We start from the raw sequence: 22,021 nt of genomic DNA on the forward strand, positions 1-22,021 counted from the left end.
CTTATTATCTAGAGTCAGTCTCGATTCTAAATGACTTGACAGTCACTTCCAACATTATGATTCTAGAAGAGTAAAGAGACCCTTAATTTCTTTAGTAACATATCCAGTCTAGTCATTTCTCAATTCCAGGGACATTTCCATAGGCCTGCACTCTTCAAACAATCCTGTATTTATTTTAAACTCTGGATAAAACTAAATAACTGGGAAAGAGAAATAGAAATACTGAGTATAAATCATGTACCAGACACGTGCTGAGTACTGTATGTAACAGTCGGCCCTGTCCATCTACAGCCTCCACACCCATGCATTCAACCAACTTCAAGTCAAAAATATTCAAGGGGAAAAAAACCCTGCATCTATACTAAACACGTACTGAACTTTTTCTTGTCATTATTCCCTAAATAATATAGTATGACCACTCTGCTTTTACCTTCTATTAGGCATTTCAAGTACACTAGAGCTGATTTAAAGTCCACAGGAGGATATGAGTAGGTGATATACAAATACTACTATATTTTATATAAGAAATTTGAGTATCTTTAGATTTTGCATCCACCAGAGGTCCAGGAACCAATCCCCCATGGATATTGAGAGATGACTTTGTGTACTTTAATCCTAACGATAGTTATGAGAGATAGAACCTTAAGTTATTTTCCTATTTTACAGATTTTTTTTAAAAAGCAGATCCAAAGAGGAAAAGCTACATGCCTGAGATCACATGGTCATCTGATTCTGGAGAAAACCCCACAGCCCCATCCCCAAGTTCAGCTTCTTAACCTACCTGCTGTGTCCCTCTAAGGCTTTTCCCCTTCAAGGATCAGCCACAGGCTAATAAGTCAAAAAAACACAGAACATACCAAACCCAGGCCAGCCTGAATCCAAAAACCAGTATGGCATCCTAATTTTAATTCTACTCAATAGAATTAAAGAAAATGTGAACAATGTGAAAGAAAAGGAGTTGTTTGGTATGCAACGTGTAGGCCTAATTTCCAGTCCATTAATTTTAACTTCTATTAGTCTATAAGAAATGTGTGTGTGACTGTGTAGACTTGTGCAGGGAAAGTGACTACTTTTCTCAAAGTTGGATTTTTTCTTTAAGATAATCAAGAGAAAAGATATCAACCTTTGGTAGTTTATAAAACATACTTCAATGTGTGGAGTGTAGCTCAATGGTTGAAAATGAGGTCCTGAATTTAATTCCCAGCACCAAAAAAAAAAGCAAAAATATTAACTATTAAAGATTTGTATATAAGATATTCATCATATATATGAGAAATTGCTCAGATTTTTATGCAAACTTTTCATAAAGTAACTTAAGTAGAGTCTTGAAGCGTATCAGAAAAGTTGAGTTTGTAGAAACAGCACCCCAGCCCTGTGGATACTTCTAGCTCTGCAGTACAGCTGGACTTCACTAATAAAACAAGTTTCCTATCTCCAAAACAGAGCTTTAGAAAGCACTAGGAAGACTCTTCCTGAGACCATTAACATGTCAGTAAAACCACTTGACTGTGTTTTTCAGTAGTAAATCTTTGGAGTCATAATCCTGTGAATGAGCACTTTATTATAAAGACCTCAAGTTTTTTATTGCCTGTATTTTTATTTTACAATTTTTATTATTTTGGCAGGAGCCTCAAGCCAAAGTGAATGTGTTCCCAAAGTCTGAACAACATTGCCTCAGTCGTTTCCCAGTAAAGACACTTATGTAAGAAAAGGAATTAGTTGTTTTTTTTTTTTTAACAACACATTTTCTTATTTCCTACTCCTAAAACTCCAGAGATGCATTTTACAGATAAAGATTACATTCTTTCTAATTTTCAAGATTTGATAATTTAATAACTACTATTATAATTGAATTAGAAATTACTCACCGAGGAAATTTTCATAGCTGCTAACATTGTTGTTCCTCTTACTGATAAATAATGTCTTCTGTCAAACTCATACGTAAGACGTAGCTGTGACCATCAGTGTAAAGGGGATTTATGGACGGAGACAGTGATGTGATAATCTGGGCTCCAGTCCCAGCTTTGCCATGTGACCGCCATGTGAACCTGATCAAGTGCATAGCCTCACGGAGCACTTAGCACAATGACCGTGTAAATGTTCAATAAATGAGCACACTTAAAGCATCACTGTTGGTTTCCAAGCACCATTCCCTGATAAAATGAACCAGAGCTCCTTAGGAAATTGGCTGGTTTGGGCTTATGAACTAAAAATTTCAAGTGACCCTGGGGTAACTTCTTTCTAAAAATATGAAAGTCTTAAACACTAAAGGAAGCCAGATATGGCGGTGCATGCCTATAATCCCAGTATCTCAGGAGGCTGAGTTAGGTAGGAAGATCATGAATTCAAAGCCAGCATCAGCAACTTAGCGAGTTCCTAAGCAACTCAGTGACACCCTGACTCTAAGTAAAATACAAAAAAGGGCTGGGGATGCGGCTCACTGGTTAGTACCCCTGGGTACAATCCCTGGTGCCAAACACTCACACATACACACACACACTAAAGGAGTCAAGGTCACAAGGAGCTGGACAAATTTGGAGAATTCAGAAAAACAAAAAAGAATAATTGAGTGTAACACAATACAAAAAAAAATCCATGCATCCATAGAATTGAAAAGAAAAAGAAGGAAATATTTTCTTTACAGAAAAATAGCAGCTAATTAATAGGACAAATGCTAAAATTAGAATACTACCACATTGCCAACCTGACCTAATAGTTATTCCAAACAAGATTTGATGGATGCTAATATCATTGGTGAAGTTGTTAAGCTCCATACTAATAAATGTCACACACACCCCAGATATCTTACTTAACTGCAGAAGAAAAAATGTACCATTACACTAACGATATTTGTAGTCACACTAAATGTTACCAGTAAAGGAATATCTAACATCATTTTCTTTCTAGTGTGGTATAATAGAAAATATACAACTTTACTTCTGAGATAATACAATTTCAGGATGTAGAGAAACAATTCAAATAGTATCATGAAGAAACTATCACATTGCTTCTCTGGACTTTAAAAAGGAACTAAAAATTTCCAAATATGCAATAAATAAACCCAGATTAGATCCCAGTTTGGTGAAAAAAAAAATCTATAAAAGATATTTTTATTTAGCACTTATTCTTACAAATATATATGTAGTGTTTGAATGAAATTTGAGAGGATTATTGGTTATTTACTGCTGTGCAGAATTTGCCCAAAATTTGAAACCTTAAAACAACAAATATCTGTTATGTCAACAGTTTCTTAACTGTGGTTGCACCCTGATCTTGCACTTCCAGCCTCCAAAACTACAAGGGATAAAAAATTGTTTTTAAGCAATCTAATTTGTGGTGCTTTGCTTTGCTTTGTTTTTTTTTGTTGTTGTTGTTGTTTTTTGTGGTGCTAGGACTCGAACCCAGGGCCTTGTGCATGCTAGCTAGGCAAGCGCAATACCTGGGAGCTACATCGCCAACCAACTCTGTATATTTTGTTATGGCCACTCAAGCTGACTAAGATGTTGACAATGATAGAGTCTTGGCTTTTTGTTCCTAGTTGAAATGTCAGAGAAGAAAACCAATAGTAAGAGGGCTTGCTGATGCATGGAATTGGGGGTGAATTAGAAATTACTATCTTTACTGGGATCAATGCCCCGCCTCAGTTTCCCATCTCGCTTCTGCTCAGCAGTAATGTCACTACAGGTAGGAAAGGCCCAAGGAAACTGGCCCCTTCTCCCACAGACCAAGTCACACCCTCTCTTCAGCCTGGGTCTTCACCCTTTCTGGGGACACTCTTTTGGGGCACCACTTATTACTCCATTGTAAACTCCATCTTCTTTACCAAGGCCATTTTATTTCCTCCTCTGTGCCTTTTTTTGTTACTGGGTATTGAACCAGTGGTGATTAACTACTGAGCCACGTCCCCAGCCCTTTTTATCTTTCACTTTGAGACAGGGTCTCGCTAAGATACTTAGGGCTTCACATAAGTTGCTTAAGGCCTTACTAAGTGACTGAGGCGGGCCTCAAACTTACAACCCTCCTACCTCAGCCTCCTGAGCTGCTGGGATTACAGGAATGCACCACCACCCCTGGCCCTCCTGTGTACTTGTGTTAACTGACTGCACTCACTCATTACTGCTTTTGGAAGCAGATTGTCATTATTCATCCAATAATTCGTTTCTTATTACAAAACATAAAAATCACAATTAAAGGGTTTTATGGTGTTAAACATGGTATTGATTCTCTTGCTCAAATAGATCATAGCTAATTTTAAAAGATCTAGCAATTTATTATGTAAAAAAAATTTAGAATAGGAAATTACTTCCTTTTGTCGATATCTCTCAAAATTACAAATTACCCATATCCTTTGACAGAGCAAGTCTACTTCTAGGACTTTGTTTTATATGATCCATGAAGCATGCAAAATTATATAAAAATCATTCATCATCGCCTTCTTGATATTATTGTGCAATATATTGCCATTTTTTAAAATAAATACATATTACATGTTACATATAACAGACATCTTCTCTTACATGTTGCATGCAAACATGTGCATAGAATTATTTCCAGAAGTACACAGAGGAAATTGTAGCCAGTTCCCCCCTAGGAGAACTGGGCAGAGGGGTAAGGGAAAGGGTTTTCACTGAATATCTTTTTGGACATTAGACTTATAAACGTATTATCTGTTGGTTCAAAAAAGCAAAACAAATTTTTAAACAATCCTTATCATCTAGTTAACATAAATCATCTTCTCTACAGAGTCTTTACTTTTATACTAGTATTTTTTTGTTTCTTTTTTTCCAACTGAAAAAATATATATATCGAATGGCCTGTTCGGCTCACTTAATCCCACGTCGCCCCACACCTCCTGCTGAGAGCAGCGTTGGAATCGTGGTCCATGACCCTGGTGCCCTCGTCTGACATGGCTTTTGCGTCTCTGTTTCTTAAACGCGGTCCCAGATGCGCACACACGCTTCACACGCCCTACCTGGTTCAGCTGGTCTTTCTCCTCCTTCCAAGAGGCAGTTTTTCTCTGCTCTCTGTGGACTTCTGAAGCCAGCCTCACAATCGTCTCTCTGTTAGCTTTTGCCTCCATCTCATGGACATTTAGAGACTCTTCAAGAGTAACAATTTGTCCTTTCACGAACGCGATCTCCTTGCACAGCTCTCTAAGCTGAAGAGAAAGTAATTACAGCCATCCCGTAAAAATTCACAACCTCACCCACTCTCTCCAGCCTGGGCCCAAGGACTTCGTGATCATAGGAAAACAGTAAAAAAAACGTTATTCCTAAATGATCTCGAAAGCTCACATTTCCAAAGGCAGCCTCTAGCTGGGCCATTAGATGCAGGCCCAGGGGCAATTTAAAAGTATTCAAAACATGGTCACAAGGCAAGGATGTCAGGAGTGAGTCAAAAATTTGTCCACTGGGCAAGCATCAGCCCTGGCGTCTGAACACTGGTGGCCAGAGGCTGGCGCTGGCTTCTGAGCACTGGAGGCCAGAGATGCTCCACAGAGGTCACAGCAGGAAATGGAGCCAGGAGCTGCGTTCAATGCCCACCTGCTCACACCTACTGCACACCAGGCACCATCTGAACCAGGGGAGACACAGAGGAGACAGGACTACTATTTTGAAAAGTATCCTCCTAATATGCACCTAGGAAAATTCTGCTTAACACCCTCAAACTCTGATTATCATGCAGGGCTAGGATTAGCCTATGGGATGGATTAGCCTATGGTGGATGTCTATAGGTGGTGCGAATGCCCAGCCTCCAAGTCACACCCAGCCATGCAAGTGCCACACCTTTTAGCCTCAGCACTGTGCCAACACAGTACCATTTCCAATTCAGTGCTGTTCCTCCCCCTTGAACGCTTTTTCTCATATTTGCATGCTCATTCCCCAACATCCTTCAAGAGTCCCCACTTCAAGGGCCATTCCTCCGTCAGTCTCCCTGAACCAGCATCGCAGGCTGCTGACCCGCTTTGTCTAGCCTTCCATCCTGATGTGTTTTTCTTCACTGCACCTTCAACCATGTAGGACAATACTCTGTATTTACTTATTTACCTCCTCACCATCATCACCCCATGACAAAGAAGGCTCTAAGAGAGCATGGAATTAGCTTTGCCTCACTCACGACCACATTCCTAGCACCTTGAGTGGTTCCTCGCCTGTCTTTCACTGAGGACTGATAAATGGATGAATGAATATCAAATAAGTTATTAGGAGTACTCCCTTTCCACCACAGATCCTTGGAAGTGTTTGGTGACACGTGTTTACAGGGGCATGTGAAAGCAAAGCAATAGCTTTGAAGTGGGAGGGATTTTGTCCCATTTCTCAGAGGAACACCTAGTGAGTCTGTGGTCTTGCTCAAGACACCAGACTGCCTGCTCCGGCCAGAGATTTGTTTCTAGGCGAGCTCCTACTCAGGATGGGGTGCTAAAACTTCAGAGTCCTACTATTGGTTTTGAAATACAGGTTCCATTACTATCCAGTCATTGGGAGGCCAACAGACCAGGTGACAAGTGCTACAGGAAAGAGGGTTCATGGCTTGTGGTTCCCAAGAAGAGACATGCCATGCTATGCAGGGCCACTTGGAAAAGCCTCAGAACAGTCAGGAGGCAGAGGGAGCAGTGGGAAGAACATGGGCAAGAGACTCTTTGTCAGGGTAGTCACAGGAAGGAGAAGGCACGGTAGAGCAAGCGGGCTTAGGACTGGCTAGTTTGAAGAATTCTGGTGTCTGCAACTGCGGAGGCTATCCAGAGCCATGTGATGTCTGGCCCTGGGAAAGTGAGAGCAGAAGGACGGTGGCCCAGGGAGTATAAGAGCCAGACTTAGGAGGTGATTAGGTAGTGGGCTCTGGGCTGGTTAGTTTTCATGGGAAAGCCAAGCTCCCGACTGAGTCCTTTACCAACTCTAGGAATCGGCTGACCCTGGGGGCAGGGGCAGTCTGTTCTGGGTCAGCAAGCTCCCAGATGGCAAAGCATCAGGAATACAGAAAATTAAAGGGCATGATTAACGCACCCAGATGAGCACCTAGAGATGATCTTAAAGGGTGAAGGGAAGGGTATCACAGAGAAGAAACTTCTGGAATCCTTTTGCTTTTCCCCAGCACGGGGATTGAAAGGTCAGCCCCCCAGACCACCGCGTGAAGGACACTTTTACAGCATAGCTCCTGGTCACACATCAGTCACAGTAGAAGGAAAAGGCCATCCAGAGCCCATGAGGGTGTTGGGCAGACTCTATCCTTAGCTACCAAACCTATCAGCGAATGGATACGTGCTAAAGCATCGTGGAACCCTCTCACAGCTTACAGGGAGGACACTGGAGGAACTGATTGACAGACAGCTGGAAGGTGGCTTTTAAGAATGGCTGATGAAGTCTGCCAGGATGCAAGGAAACAAAGGGTTTCTCAATGAGCAGCAAGACCAGGAGCACTCAAATACCTTGAGATACCCAAATGAACCACTATGAGACAATGAATTATTCAGTCAGTATCAGTAATTCCCATCTTAACAGTCATCTACCAATAAGTGATATTTTTATTACTTGGTTTTCATGTAAAAACTTAAAAGTACTTTTGAATTAATCTTAAATGTAGACTCAGTAAGTCCCCCAAATGACACCTATCTGGTTTTATGTGTGTGTGTGTAACTAAAAGAAAACAAACATGGTCCTGACATGTATCATCAATATGAATAATTAACTGTATTTGAAAACCTAAATATATTTTAGACAACATAATTCATCCCTTTTGGAGAATAATTAATCCCAAATAATGGCAAGAAGAATTTTAAATGGAGGCCCCAGAGATGCTATGATTTGTTCCACGTTACACACTTAATTAATGCTACGCTTGGGCTACTGTCCGGGTCTCCCGTCACTGTCCAGACTCAACCTCAGAACCTCCTTTCATGTCACATGTCAGAATGACCCTTAAATTTCAGTCTTTCTGGTCTGCATTGCAACACCTTTAAAATCAAATCTTCTTCCGATGCCTTCTCGCTCCTCTTGTCAGGATCCAAGGAATCATGAAGTTGAATTAGAAACTCTTCGTGTTTCCTGCTATGATTTGAAACTTGCTTCTTGTTTTCCTCATTTTCCTTTGAACATTTTCTATCAGGCAAAAAAACAAATAAGTCAGGATTTAGCACCCCAGAAGATAACATTCATCAAACCCAGTTGGAAATGAAGCTCTCTGTGGGAAATAACTGTTATTTTCAGCACAAATGAGGCCCCTGGATACAATGCACCTTGCTGTCAACCAAGCCCTGTGAGGGGCAGAGAAACTCGGAAGCAATTTCTGGGTACGTATGCTTTGCATTTCTGAAAATGCAGAGAAATTCTCATGGCATCTCGGGCCTAGTAACGGGCTGGGAGTTGGGGGAATGGATTCCGCCTCCTTTGCTCAACCCTTTGGGATCTGCAGAAGCAGAGGCTGGCCTCTGGATCACAAGTGGACTCTTCACCACGTGTGATGGTAACCCACACAAGCACAGGTCCCCACTGGGACCTTGTAGAGAAGCAGAGCGCCAATGCATTGGTTCTAGAAGACCAAGCTTCACTTCATTTTCAAGTAGCCTGTAGGGGCATAGGCGTAACCAGGCAGAACTGTAATAAGATACGCCTAGGGAGGGGGGGATGGGCCACCCTTGGAGGACAGAAGTGGTCAGTCACCAGCAAAGATCATGATTAGTTTCCACACACACACCGAATCTTTAGGGTATGGGAAGAGTGTTGTAATTGGCCAGTCAAGAAAAATCAGGAGATTGGGAGCCTGTTGTGAATATTTTATTTCGAATTTCAGTTAGGTTTGTTGAAATGGTGTGGTCCATTTCTAATGCTTTAAATGTTAAAGACTTAGAGGTCATGAAAAAAAATAGATGCATATTAAAGGCAAATTAGAATCATTTCAGTAAATTGGTGCCATTTTTTCAGTACCCTAGACAACGAACATGATTATTGCTTTCCCTTTTCACCACGTTGAGTGTTTACTGCAATTTTTTCACTCTATTCGAAGATTAACAAAGCATGTAATTGCATATACTCAAAAGTATATCGTATTTTCACTTGGAAAAACGTAACAACAAAAAAACTAACATCAATATATCTTTGAATTCTTATTTTGGGCATATGAAAGGTAATATTTATTCAGTCTTTCAGGTTCGTGAAAGGCACAGTGAATACTGTGATTCTTATCGATTTGCATATATAATCCTGTATATTAACCCCAAGATTTCAATCTTACTCTCTAAACTACGCCCACATCTATTTTCATTTTACCTGACCTACCCTCCTAAAGTCTCAGAAGTTACCCTAAGAACATAATCACATAAATGTGAAAATATGAATGCTCATGGACATTCATTACAGCTGGGTTTATTTTTTTTAATTTGTTCTTTTTAGTAATACATGATAGTTGAATGTAATTTGACATATCATACATACTTGGAGTATAACTTCCCATTCTGTGGTTATACATGATGTGGAGTTATCCTTGTCATGTATTCATATGTGAAAATAGGAAAATTATGTTCAACTTATCTTACTGTCTTTCCTATTCTAAGATTGGTTTGTAGTAATTTTTTTTAATGGTGCTATAAGTGTTTACAGGAAGCAAAAGGAATTGGTTGAATAAATTGAGGTATTTCAGACTACGGAATAAAATGGGTTCTTAAAAATTATAATGACTTTTTAAAATATCTACAATATATTATTCAGTAAAAATAGTATATTATATGATGTCATGTGGTTACAACTATCTGAAAATCTGTTCAGAAATTGTTAATTATAGCTTTTCGACAACCATAAGGTTTTAGGCAATTTTTAATTTCTTCTTGGCACTTTACAATAAGTATACATCATTTTATTGTTCATTTAATAAACATTTATTGATCATGTACTATGCACTAGGCCCTATTAATGATGCTAAAGGACAGTAGGTAAACAAAACAGATAAGAACCCTTGCCCTCATGGAGCGTATGTTGTGGTTGGAAAGATGGACAATAATCATAATATTAAAACCTATAGTAAGTAATAAAAGGACTGCAGAGAAAAGATGAAGCAGGAAAGGTGGTAAGAAATATTGTGATCAGGTAAAATTTCAGATGTGGAACTTTGGGAGGCTTCAATAGGAAGGAGTCTTCTGAGTAAAGGCCTAAAGGAAGCAGCCATGTAACATCTGGAAAAGAGCCTTCTAGGCAGAATGATTAGCAGTTGCAAAGACCCTGGGGTAGGATCACACCTGTCAAGTTAAAGAAACAGAAAAAAAAAGAAAGAGAGAGAGAGAGAGAGAGAGAGAGAGAGAGAGAGAGAGAGAGAGAGAGAGGGGAAGGAAGGAAGGAAGGAAGGAAGGAAGGAAGGAAGGAAGGAAGGAAGGAAGGAAGGAAGGAAGGGAGGGAGGGAGGGAGGGAGGGAGGGAGGGAGGGAGGAAGGAAAGTTATCTAAGGTAAAAAAATAAATAAAGGAGATAAAGGCAATAAACCAGGTTAGGATGTGTCTGTTAGGATATAGAAAATATTACTATGTCTTTGTTCTCAGTAAGAAAAGGAATCGCTAGAGAGCTCTGAGCTGAGGACAGACATGATCTAATTCGTATTGTAACAGGATCACCCTGGCTGCAGGGGTGTAGACAGAAGCAAGCAAACCACTGTTATGGGCTAAATGTTTATGTCCCCCAGAATTAATACATTGAGCCCTAGTCGCCATATGACAAATTTGGAGGCAGGGCCTTGAGGAGGTAATTAGGTAATAAGATTAGAGACATGAAGGGATAACCAATCTCCCTCTCTCCGTCACAAGAAGGCATTCACCTGCAAACCAGGAAATGGGTTCTCACCAGGGAATGAACTGTCCAGCCCTTGACCTTACACTTTCAGCCTCCAGAACTACAAAGGAATAAATATCTGCTGTGTAAGCCAGTCTATGGTATTTTTATAGCACCTCAAAGAAAGACAGAAATTAAAATCAGGAGTGGGGTGCTAATGTTTCAAATGTCTAATGCAATATCCAGTAGTTATTGGGGTGACCACAGAAGCAGTCAAAATTTAAGTTCACTTTGAAGGTAGACAGGATTGGGATTTGCTAAGGAACCAGCTATGAGTATGAAAGAGAAATAGAACCAAGGATGATATTAAGATTTTAGACCTGATCAACTAGAAGAATGGAATTATCCTTGAAGAAAATAAGGAAATTTGTGCAGAAGGATTGTGTGGGAACGTCAAGAGCAGAGTTTTAGACGCATTAAGTTTGAGGTGCCTGATGGACCAGGTGGTAAGATGTGGGTAAGATGGTGGGTCTTGAGTTGTGGAAGGAGATTTAAGCTAGATACAGAAATGTGGGTGACACCAGCACTTAGATCATGCTTAAAGTCATGACACCAAATGACAAAGAAATGAGAAGTGATTCGAAGACTGAGCCCGAGGCAACATTTAGAAGTCAAGGAGATGAAGGAAATCAGAAGAAACCACATGAGAGGATAAGAATGGAAATGGTCATGTTCAATGTCCTGGAGACCAACAGAAGAAAGGGACTCTAGGAGAACAGCGGGCTGTGACTGGTGTGCTGCTGACAGGTCAAGCTAGGTGAGGCTGACCATTGACCCTGCACTGGGCAGTCACTGGTGGTCTACACGAGTGATTCTGTGGAGCAGCTCTAGGAGAGAGGAGAGCACTTGGAGATGGTGATGATGGCGTACAAGCATGGAGAAGTTTTGCAGGAAGTGGGAGAGGAGGAGGACAGGAGCTAGGGTGTTGCTTTATTTTTTTAAATGGGACAAGCAAAATAAACATCATGCATTTTATTAATAAAGACATTGGAGTCCTGTATAGAATTTTAAAAATATATTTTAGAAGCAACTGGGTCCCACTTTTGTCTTAATAATTACCTCCTTATGAAACCAAGGGTGGAAAAATCTAGGTTTCTAAGAGTCCTGTGTAAACTGGTAATAAAACCTAATGAAGAACGTTTGGCTGGTCTGGCGTACAAGACTGGAGAAGTTTTGCAGGAAGTGGGAGAGGAGGAGGACAGGAGCTAGAGTGTTGCGCTCCAGGATTTTTATAACTGGCTTCTGAGTAAATGCCTCCCTCTGCAGACTAGCCTGCCACCTCAGGGTTAAACCTCTACTTAAAGAAAATCTTCCCATTTTGCATATGCTGTGTTTTTGCAAGCTTCATCTATAGGACAAACCCCCGCTTAGGACAGTCTTGTGTTTGTTGAGACACTTGATGAGACTTGGAAAGAGCTAGGGAAAAGCTTTTAAAAGCTCTAAAGGTATCTGGGGTTAATAATATGGGTTTTTTTTAAATTGAGTTTCATGGTCAGATAATACAAAATATTTGAAGTTTATTCAAAGACATATCTTGCTCCAAAGCTAGTATGGATCACTCACTAAACCGAGAACATATTGCAGTATCCTTACTGTAATTTCTCCTCTAGTTCCACAACTCTCTTCATTAACTCCTGATTCTCCTTGATTGCAGCGTGAGCTGTGAGTTCTGTTCTGATTTTAGAAGCAGAAAGTGCAGCTGATTCTTCTTCTAGCTCTTGAACTCTGTCCCTCAAAGAGGTGAGGAGAGATGATTTTCTGGCATTGTTTTCTTTGTAATTCTCCATTTCAGCCTTTAGCTCTTGACAGGAAACTTCTTTGGAAAGCATCTTGGAGCGCAGGTCTCGAAGCTAACAACAGCAAAAAAAAAAAAGATAAAACAATCTAATGGCATACCATTTGAAGTACCAGTTAGAAATCCAAAACCATAATTTAAAATCTTATACTGTCATTCATGACTTAATCCATGTTTAATTTCTTTTTCTCATATTTCTATCTGTATTTCAAGTAGGAAATTATATTTTAATAATTGGACTTTATGTTCTGTCTTTTTCAAAACCAAGGGAACAATAACTTAGGTTGATTTTGTCTCATTCAGGAAACATTTGTGATGGGATTACAAAAAGCAATAAATATATTTTGCAGCAGTAACCCATTTTCTATATCCAGTATTGCTGTTTTTGCTTCTGATAAACAATGATTCAAGGAACCTACAAGCCACACTCTGCGATTTCACAGCCACAACTATTTCTCAAATAAATACAGACTATTTGATATATCACTATATTTCTTCTACTAGCCTTCTGGACCATAATTGTAGGTGAAAAAATAACATTCAGATTTCTGCAAAAAAAAATATGAGAGCAAAGGAAAATCCTTATTGTATTTATATGAAATGGGGACATTTTGAGTTTTATGAGCTCTCTGGCATCAAAATGCTGATCAATGTACATATCCTACCAAGTTAAGATGTCAGGTCTCTCCTACAAGAACACTTGATAACTTTTATAAATGCAATGCATTTCTTTGGAACTATAAGTGAACTTGCACACCTTCCCCCCACACACACACAAACGCACACACACACAGTATCAACACATCTTTCAGGGGGGTCCTGGTGGCCTCAGGGAGGTTGCCTGTTATCTCACAGGCCAGCCTAGATTCGTAGAGACACTGGGCTAGGAGCAGAATGAGTCTAGGGAGACTCGAAGCTCTACTGTAGACCTGATCTAGCCTAGAGGGCAGGTGGACCCCAAATGTCTTACTAGAATTTCCCCAGCCAATCCAAACTTCCATAAGAAAGGAATTCAGATTCAATCCACAGTAAAGGATAATATTCCCAGAGAGGCTAAAAGTTCCCCAAGACCCTTGCAGCTTCAACCCAAAGTCCTCAGGTGCCCTCTGGTCACTTAAGGCTGCAGGGCTTTCTGAGATTCAAGCCAGGCCAAGCCACCTTGCTTTGCAGTGTGGAAATGCACAACCCTTCAGGAATTCTAGGTGATGGGCCCACCAGAAAAGAAGAAGTGCAAAGTTTGCCAAAAAGCTTCAATCTGTATTCTACTATCCCACTCCTAATCCTCTATCCTCTACTGCACCTGTCAGAAGCTAGAAAGACCCACTTTTTGATGATAAAGGGGCACGATCTTACCTCGGACTGCGCGGATTCAAATTTGACCAAAGTTGCGGCGAGTTCACTTCGAACATTTTCAACCACATTCCGATAATGGTTTAATTGCTCCCGAGAGACAGGGACTTCCAAAGAATGATCACGAGTTTCCTAAAAGTTCCCCCCCAAAAGACAAAATACAAAGAAAAATGATAAACAATCTTTTCTGTGCAGCTGTGCAAAGCTAGATGGCATGGAAGTATTCTTCGTATTTCAAATGTGTTGAAAATGCTAACCAGAAACGTGTTGTGTTCAGATCACTTTATTCTTGTTCTCAAAATTCAAAGGGAGATCAGAGATAGCCCAGGAACTAATGAGGGGCTCTCCCAGGGTGGTAGTGAGATTTGACACTTAAGGATTGACTCTTGCCATTCAGAGCATTTCCTTCCAAACAACTCAAATGCTATTTGACCCCTGCCCAGCACAGAAAGCCAAGAACTATCAGGAGAGAAATAGCACTACACCCTCTGTATCAGGTGGTTTCCATCATTCCTCTGTCTCCTGACTATACAGGTGACCAGCTCCTCTCTTGTCTGTTCATCAGAGATCACGGGATTTCATGTGAACGACCATATCCTTCCTCCTCACCAAGCCTTTTACTCTCAATCTCATAAACTCCTGGGATCACAGAGATGCCTTGAAGAAATGCACAAGATTAGAGATGGGGAGAGCATGGAAAGCCTTCATCCCTCCAGAAGGGAGCAGCTCTCAGCTCCACTGAGGGTCACCAATGCAAAAATAAGGACCCCAGCTGGCCAAATAAAGACAAAACATGTACCCAGCCTTTTCAAAGTAATTCTCAGTTTTGCAGCTTGAAAACTGTCAAAATGTTTTTAAAGAAAAATATGAGCCAAATAAACACTTCTGCAGAGCAGACTTGGCAGGGTTAGGCTGTGGTCAGCCTGCAGCCTCGGGTCCTGTCTCTGTTCTCCCGAGCGTTATGTCCACTTCCTTCAAGAACCATTTCTTCGTTTGGACAGATAACTGGACCCACCTCTATGAAGTCCCTCTGGCCTAAGGTCTTTGTGAAAGAAACCCATTCATTTTTGAAGGAATATGAAAGAGGTCACATAAAGGAGAATTTCCTGGAATCTCAGTGGCCTCAGGGGACACATCAGTAAAACCATCAATGACTGCCAGCAACTACTCAGCAAGGGTTTGACAGAATCATGAATGTAAAAATCATCATAAAGCGTTGTCATGGCTAGTGTGTTGTAGTTCGTAGATGCCAAACACAACTTTCTGGGCACTTAGGAACAGTCAGTGTTTGCCAATCACAACATGCCCAAGGAGATGGTAGCTGTGTCCTCCTGGGGAGAAAGCAGAACAAGATCCACTGAAGCTTTTACTGGAGAACCACATCCTGTTCAGTCTCAGGATTCAGAAGGGCCTTCTCCTCCCTCACCACCACAGCCACGTGTCCTGAACCAGCCTAAGTGAGGACATGGGTCACTTACAAGAGGGTTCAACCATGGGGTATATGGCTCGCCATTCTATAAAACCCATTAGGAAAAGAACGTCCCCTAGGACTATCTTGTTCAAAACTAACATCTTTGTTTAGGAAATGGCATAATCAAGGGCTGGCGTTATGACTCAGTGGTTAAGGGCTTGCCCTGCATGCATGAGGCACTGGGTTCAATCCTCAGCAACACATTAATTAATGAATTAGTTAATTAAAGATATATAAAAAAGAAATGGTATATTCATAGTATTTTTATATCTTCTTCCAATGAAAAAAAAATATTATGTCCATTGAATGTAAAACTAAAAGCCAGACAAGACAATTGAGAAATTCATTTTAGGAGGTTACAACCTAATACAAAACAGTATCAAAAGCATTATCTTCAAACATTCATGGGCAAATGAAACTATATATTAAAATAGGATGGGGCTGGGGCTATCACTCAGTGCTAAGCACGCGCCTAGCACACAGAGGCCCTGAGTTGACTCCACAGCATTGTGGGGGTTGGGGGAGAAAAAGAAGGGGAAGAAGAGGAGGAGGAAAAAGAAAAAAAATACCCAAATATTTAATACAAAGATATTCAAAAAGATGAGTGTTAGCAATTTTTTTTTAAATCTGCAATTGCAAACATTAGAAAAAACCTACAGATCTAGAAGAATGTTACCATGAAGGGAAAAAAGGAAAAGAAAATGATACAAATGCACAATAAAATCATATTCAGCCAGGCACGATGTAATCCCAGCTATTTAAGAGGCTGAAGCAGGAAAATCAATAGTTCAAAGTCAACCTAAGCAACTTACAGAGACCCTGTCTCAAAATAAAGAATAAAAAGGTTTGAGGGTATAGTTCAGCAGTAAATTGCTCCTGGGTTCAATCCCCAGAACCAGATAATAAATAAATAAATAAAATTATATTCAGTCAGTAAAAATCACATTTAGGAGACTACATTGTTTTTTTGTTTTGATCTGAAACATGGTCTCACTAAATTCCTTATGCTAGACTTGAACTCATGATCCTCTTGCCTCAGCCACCCAAGTAGCGGGGATTATAAGCATATACCACTATGACCACCAAATGCTTACCCTTCCCCCAGACTCACCCAGGTGTTGGTGATCAAATCCTAGGCATGGTGTACAAGCACTCTACCACTGAGCTATTACCCCAGGCCAGTTTGGGGGAGACTTTAGTCATATGAAAAAATGCAATGTGTGTGTGTGTGTGTGTGCGCGCGCGCGCGTACTGGGGATTGAAATAAAGGGACTCTTCATCAGGGAGCCACATCCCCCAGATTTTTTATATTTTATTTAGAGACAGGGTCTCACTGCATTGCTTAGGGCCTCTAAGTTGCTGAGGCTGGCTTTGAACTCACAATCTCCTGCCTCAGTCTGCCAAACTACTAAGATTACAGGCATGCATCACCAAACCCAGATAAATGCAATATAAATTTTAGTTTAAAAAAACAAAATACAAAATGGTATATACACTTTCATTTTAGTTGTGTAAAACAATTTTATGCAAAAGAAAAAAAGTTTTATTAGAACTTAGAAAATTTGTAAACACCAACAAATTAGTAAGAAAATCACAAATGACCCCATAAAAAGGACCCAACATATAAGCAGGAAATTTCCATTAAGGGAGACACAAATGAAATTAAAATATAAAATATGAAAAGATACTCAACTTCCCTAAGATTCAGGGCAATACAAATTAAAACACAGACACACCAATTTTTGTATAGCAGATTGGGCAAAAAATAAGAAACTTGATAATACCAAGTGTCAGCCAAGTAGAAGGGAAGAGTTATTTTCCTGTATAGCTTCTAGGAGTATAAAATGAGTATATCCTTCAGATGCCTTACCAGTTTGTTTATATCTTTCAAGAATGGAGATGTAGAGGGGCTGGGGTTACTCAACTAGCATGTGCAAGGCACTGGGTTTGATCCTCAGCACCACATAAAAACAAATAAATAAAATAAAAGTATTGTGTCCCTACAACTAAAGAAGTATTTAAAAAAAAAAAAAAGAATGTAGATGTAGGGCTGGGGGTATAGCTCAGTGGTGGAGTGCTTGCCTAGTGTACGCAAGGCCCTGAGTTTGATCCAGTTATGGTGTGGTTTAAAATGCCAATGCGCACCCCCCACGGCTCATGAAACCCTCAATATACAGTGTTCAGAGGTGGAGTGTAAGGAAATGGTTGGATTATAAGGGCTCTGATCCTCATCAGTGGATTGATCCATGAGTGGATTAATAATTAGATGACATTAATGGGAGGTAGTGGAAACCTTAGGCGATGGGACTGGTTGGAGGAAGTAGGTCACTAAGAAGGAGCATGCCCTGGAACAGCATTTCTTGTCCCCAGTTTCATTTCCTCTCTCTCTTTCTGCTTGGCAGCTGCTTTGAGCTGAACAGCTTTCCTCTACCACCTCTCCCCTTCCACCATGATGCTTCTGCTTGGAACCAGCTGACCATGGACTAACCCTCTGAAAGCAGTAACCAAAACAAATCTTTTCTCCTGTGAGTTGTTCACCTCGGAAGTTTTTGTCACAGCAATGGCAAACTAACAGATCCACCAGCACCACAAAAAGAATTAACTAATTAATTAAATGTAAATGAATAAGTCTCTGACCCACTTTTACATTTAGAGACAGGTTCTCACTGAGCTCAACTCTCCAATTGGTTCCCCTTGAAAAATACTCACACATGTGCACAGAGGATACTCATGATATATCACCATTTGTAACAGCTACAAATGGGGAAAGGGGTTACTATAAAAATATTAAGCCATTTCCATACTGTAGAGTCTGATGCAACAGGTAATATGAAATAGATCAGTATGTTGGGGCATACAAATATCCTCAGGAAATATCACTGAACAAAAATAAGACAGTATTCATCCATAGTTTGATACTTGTTCTCACAAAGCACATACAGGAGGAAAAGTATCACTGCATGTATTTACTATGAATATATAGAGACAAAAAGAGAGAAAGACCCACAGAGCACCCAGTCACCTAATGACAGTACTTTCTCTGCAGGGGACAATAGGACGCTAGTACTGGAGCTGTGGGTAGGGACGCAGTGTTTTGATTTTTTTTTTCAAGAAAGAGATATTTATGCATTATTTTTACAATTAAATATAATTTAAAATAAAGAAAAACATTGAGAAGAAAATGCTTACTGTGGTTATCATTTAGTTCCAGGGCTAGATTTTATTTTCTTCTTTATTATACATTTCCATATTTTCCAAAATCTTTTTCAACAACCATGTATTACTTTTATCCTTCTTAAATTTTCAAAAATAAGACAAAACCCAGAAGCCTTGCTCCATAGCATATATATGAACACGATGACAAGAAATCACAGTGGGCAGCCTGGACACAGCACATATGGCAGCTGACATTTCAGAGGGTTGCTGTCTTAATTCAGCCCTCCTGGAGTTCGTAAAATTTTTTGAAAATCCTTCAACTTTTCCTGTAAGTATTAAGCAATCTTCACCTTAAAACTTTTTTCTTAGCCTATTCAAAATGGCAAGATTAAGAGCTCATCCATTTGTCGTCACACGAGGACCATCTAAGTTATTAGGCACCTCTCAACTAACCCAGGAAGCAATTTTATATTAATTTTAAATATCCAACTACGTATGATTTGATTTTGCTGCTGATATTATTATGATAATGATTGAAATTGCCTCACAGGGTAGCTCAGAGTCTTTTTAGAATAAAGGATGGTTTCAAAGCTCAGTGGCATAAAGCTTATTCATAGTTCAAGTAGACAACGTGTCCCATTATCTGATCTGTGGACAATGTCTTGGGCCAGTCCTGCTAGTATGGCATTTAGTCGTCTCATTATTCCATGGACAAGAGAGAGAGAGAGAGAGAGAGAGAGAGAGAGAGAGAGAGAGAGAGAGAAGAAAATCACTGCCTGCCTCTGACACACAAAACTCCTAAATCCATTCCACCCTCGTCTTTCTTGTTCCCCATGGATCCAAACTGCACTGCAGACTTGCATTCCCGCAGACTCCGGCATTGCGGCATGCTTCCTTCTCTCTCTGCAAACTCATGTTTCCAGTGGTGCCCAGTGAGGAATCCCCTCTAAGACACTCCCTCCTATTGTCTGCCTTCACTCCAACTAGTAAAGTTTCTCCCTTAATTTACCATCCATAAATTGTCTCCTTAATTGCCTTTCTCCCACCTAATCATTACTACAAGCAATTTTTGGCCATTCATCCATTTTTCTCCCTACCTGGACGGACTTTCCTGAGCCTCCTGCTTTACTTTTTCCTTTCCCTGCACCTGGACTCAGGTGCGCCTTCGTGGGTGCAGTGGACCATGTGACGGGTGTGGGATCCAGGGAGTCAACCTGCACACCTGCACCTTAGCAGCTATGGGACACGTTTGGGAAGAAGACATTGCTGCTAAAACCAAGTATTACAAAAAGTTGATCATATTATCTTTACATTGTCTTCCCTTCCTTTTCCCCTTAGGCATTACTCTTATTTACTTGAAGCCCCTTCTAACCTAATATTCCTGTTGAAAAGAATACACCATCCCCAGAATCCCAGGGGAAAACCAAGAGAATACACTGATCTAAAATTATTTGCCTTTACTAAAGACATTGAGTCTTCTTCTCGTGGGGTGAGCGGGGCCACAATGAGAAACATTGAGGTGCCAAAGGCTTTTGAAGACCTGCTTTCAGTACTGGTCATAAAGTATCTTATATATTTATACAGGCATATGTATTAGAATACATGCATACACATATAAGGATACATATGTATGTGTATGTGTGTATGGGTATATGTACAATTTTTTCACAACGATTATGTACTGATCCAGAAACTTTTCCCATTGCTCTACACCATAACCCTATGAGTGGGGGCTGTTCCTGTCCCTTCACTTAAAAATGAGGCAAGTAAAACCTTAAAAGGAATTTTGTTGTCATATTTTTTAAGTAGGAATAAAAGAAAAGAAGAAAGAAAGACACACAGGAGGGAAGGAAGAAAAGAAAGAAAGGAGGAGGGAGAGAGAAAGGGGAGGGAGGGAAAAGAAGAGGAACTGGTGCTAGTTCTGGAGCAATGATTACTTCTCTGTGCTGTATAATTACAAATGAGTTAACCGTCTCCCATCAAAACAAAGGCCACTGTTTTCTCTGATATGGAGATGCTAACACACAATAAGTAGGCGGGGCTAGGGAAGAATAGAGGTACTTTGAATTAGGTAGAAGGGAGTGAAGGGGGGAGGGGTCATGGGGTGGGTAGGATAATAGAATGAATCCGACACTATGATCCTATGTGCATATATGATTACAGGACCAGTGTGATTCCACATCATGTACAGCCAGAAGAATGAGAAGTTATAATCCATATAAGCATGATGTGTCAAAATGCATTCTATTGTCATGTACAGCTAAGTAGAACAAATAAATTAAAAAAAAAAAAGTATGCTTAATGAGGGCTGGGGATGTGGCTCAAGTGGTAGCCCCCTCACCTGGCATGCATGGGCACTGGGTTCAATCCTCAACACCACATAAAAATAATAAATAAAAATAAAGATATTGTGTCCATCTAAAACTAAAAAATAAATATTTTTTTTAAAGTATGCCTAATGGACAGGCATGTAAAACATCCCAAGTACTGTTGGGGGCACTCTGACCCACAGTTCTTCCAGTTCTTGGTAATGTTCATGGTGTACAGTGTCTGTTAACACAGGAGTTAGTAAACTACTACATCCATAAGGAGAGAATCTAGAAAGCAGTTAAAAAAACCAGATTACATCTATTTGGAGCAACATAGATAGATCTCAAAAACATACTGTTTTTTAAGTAAGTTAGAGAACAAAAGTAACAACATGATACCTTTTATGTTTTAAAAGTGAATGCTAAGTAAAATAAAGTATTTTCCCTGGGTGCAAATATGAATGCAAAAAGTATTGTCAATGGTCTCAAAGACACCCAACAGACTATACAATAATTAACTCTGGAGAATGGAGGGAAAGATCAAGATTACAGGTCAAAGGGAACTACAGTATATTTTGTAATACTCTACTTTTTAAAGGGAAAGTGACTAACCCTAATGTGCATATGTATCAGAACATCACATGGTGTCCCATCATAAATATGAAGAATTTTACACTTTTAGTATCAGTTTTAGAAAATTTGAATTTTTTAAAAAGTGATTAATTTTCATATTAAAATTAATTTCTTGCCACCAGTGAAACTCCATATCATATACAATCACAAGAATGGGATCCTAATTAGAATCACTTATACTCCATGTATGTGTAATGTATCAAAACACACTGTACTGTCATGTATATCTGAAAAGAACAAATTAAAAATCCCTTTAAAATTTCTTAATTGTATAGGTAAAAGACAACTGAAAGCATTTTAAGGGTCCATATTACTTGATTCTCAGTTGGTATATCCTAATTTTCTTTGCTGTAGACTTTGAGAAGCTGAATACTACATCTGTAAATTCTTACTGGCTGCAGAAGCAACAGGAAACTGTGAACTTGAACCCCAGTATGCACTGAGAGGCAGTAGGAAAGAGAACCACTGAGTTCCAGCAATGCTTGGGATGCACTTGGTGT

General features: G+C 39.9%; 1 protein-coding gene across 3 annotated transcripts in view; it reads right to left on the reverse strand.

Annotated features, from left to right (window-relative positions):
• The window catches only part of Ccdc170 (coiled-coil domain containing 170), a 77,372-nt gene that overhangs the window by 40,179 nt on the left and 15,172 nt on the right, over positions 1-22,021 (reverse strand). For 2 of the 3 annotated variants that reach the window (XM_078018889.1, XM_078018891.1), the window contains exons 3-6: positions 13,956-14,084; positions 12,401-12,657; positions 7,952-8,096; positions 4,973-5,158 (exon numbers count right to left, since the gene is read on the reverse strand). In XM_078018889.1, the coding sequence (XP_077875015.1) occupies positions 4,973-5,158; positions 7,952-8,096; positions 12,401-12,657; positions 13,956-14,084 (717 nt within the window). The remainder of the gene's footprint in view (positions 1-4,972; positions 5,159-7,951; positions 8,097-12,400; positions 12,658-13,955; positions 14,085-22,021) is intronic. The other variant, XM_078018890.1, reaches the window with a different exon arrangement.

This window comes from Ictidomys tridecemlineatus, chromosome 8 (assembly GCF_052094955.1).
Source record: "Ictidomys tridecemlineatus isolate mIctTri1 chromosome 8, mIctTri1.hap1, whole genome shotgun sequence".
NCBI lineage: Eukaryota > Metazoa > Chordata > Mammalia > Rodentia > Sciuridae > Ictidomys > Ictidomys tridecemlineatus.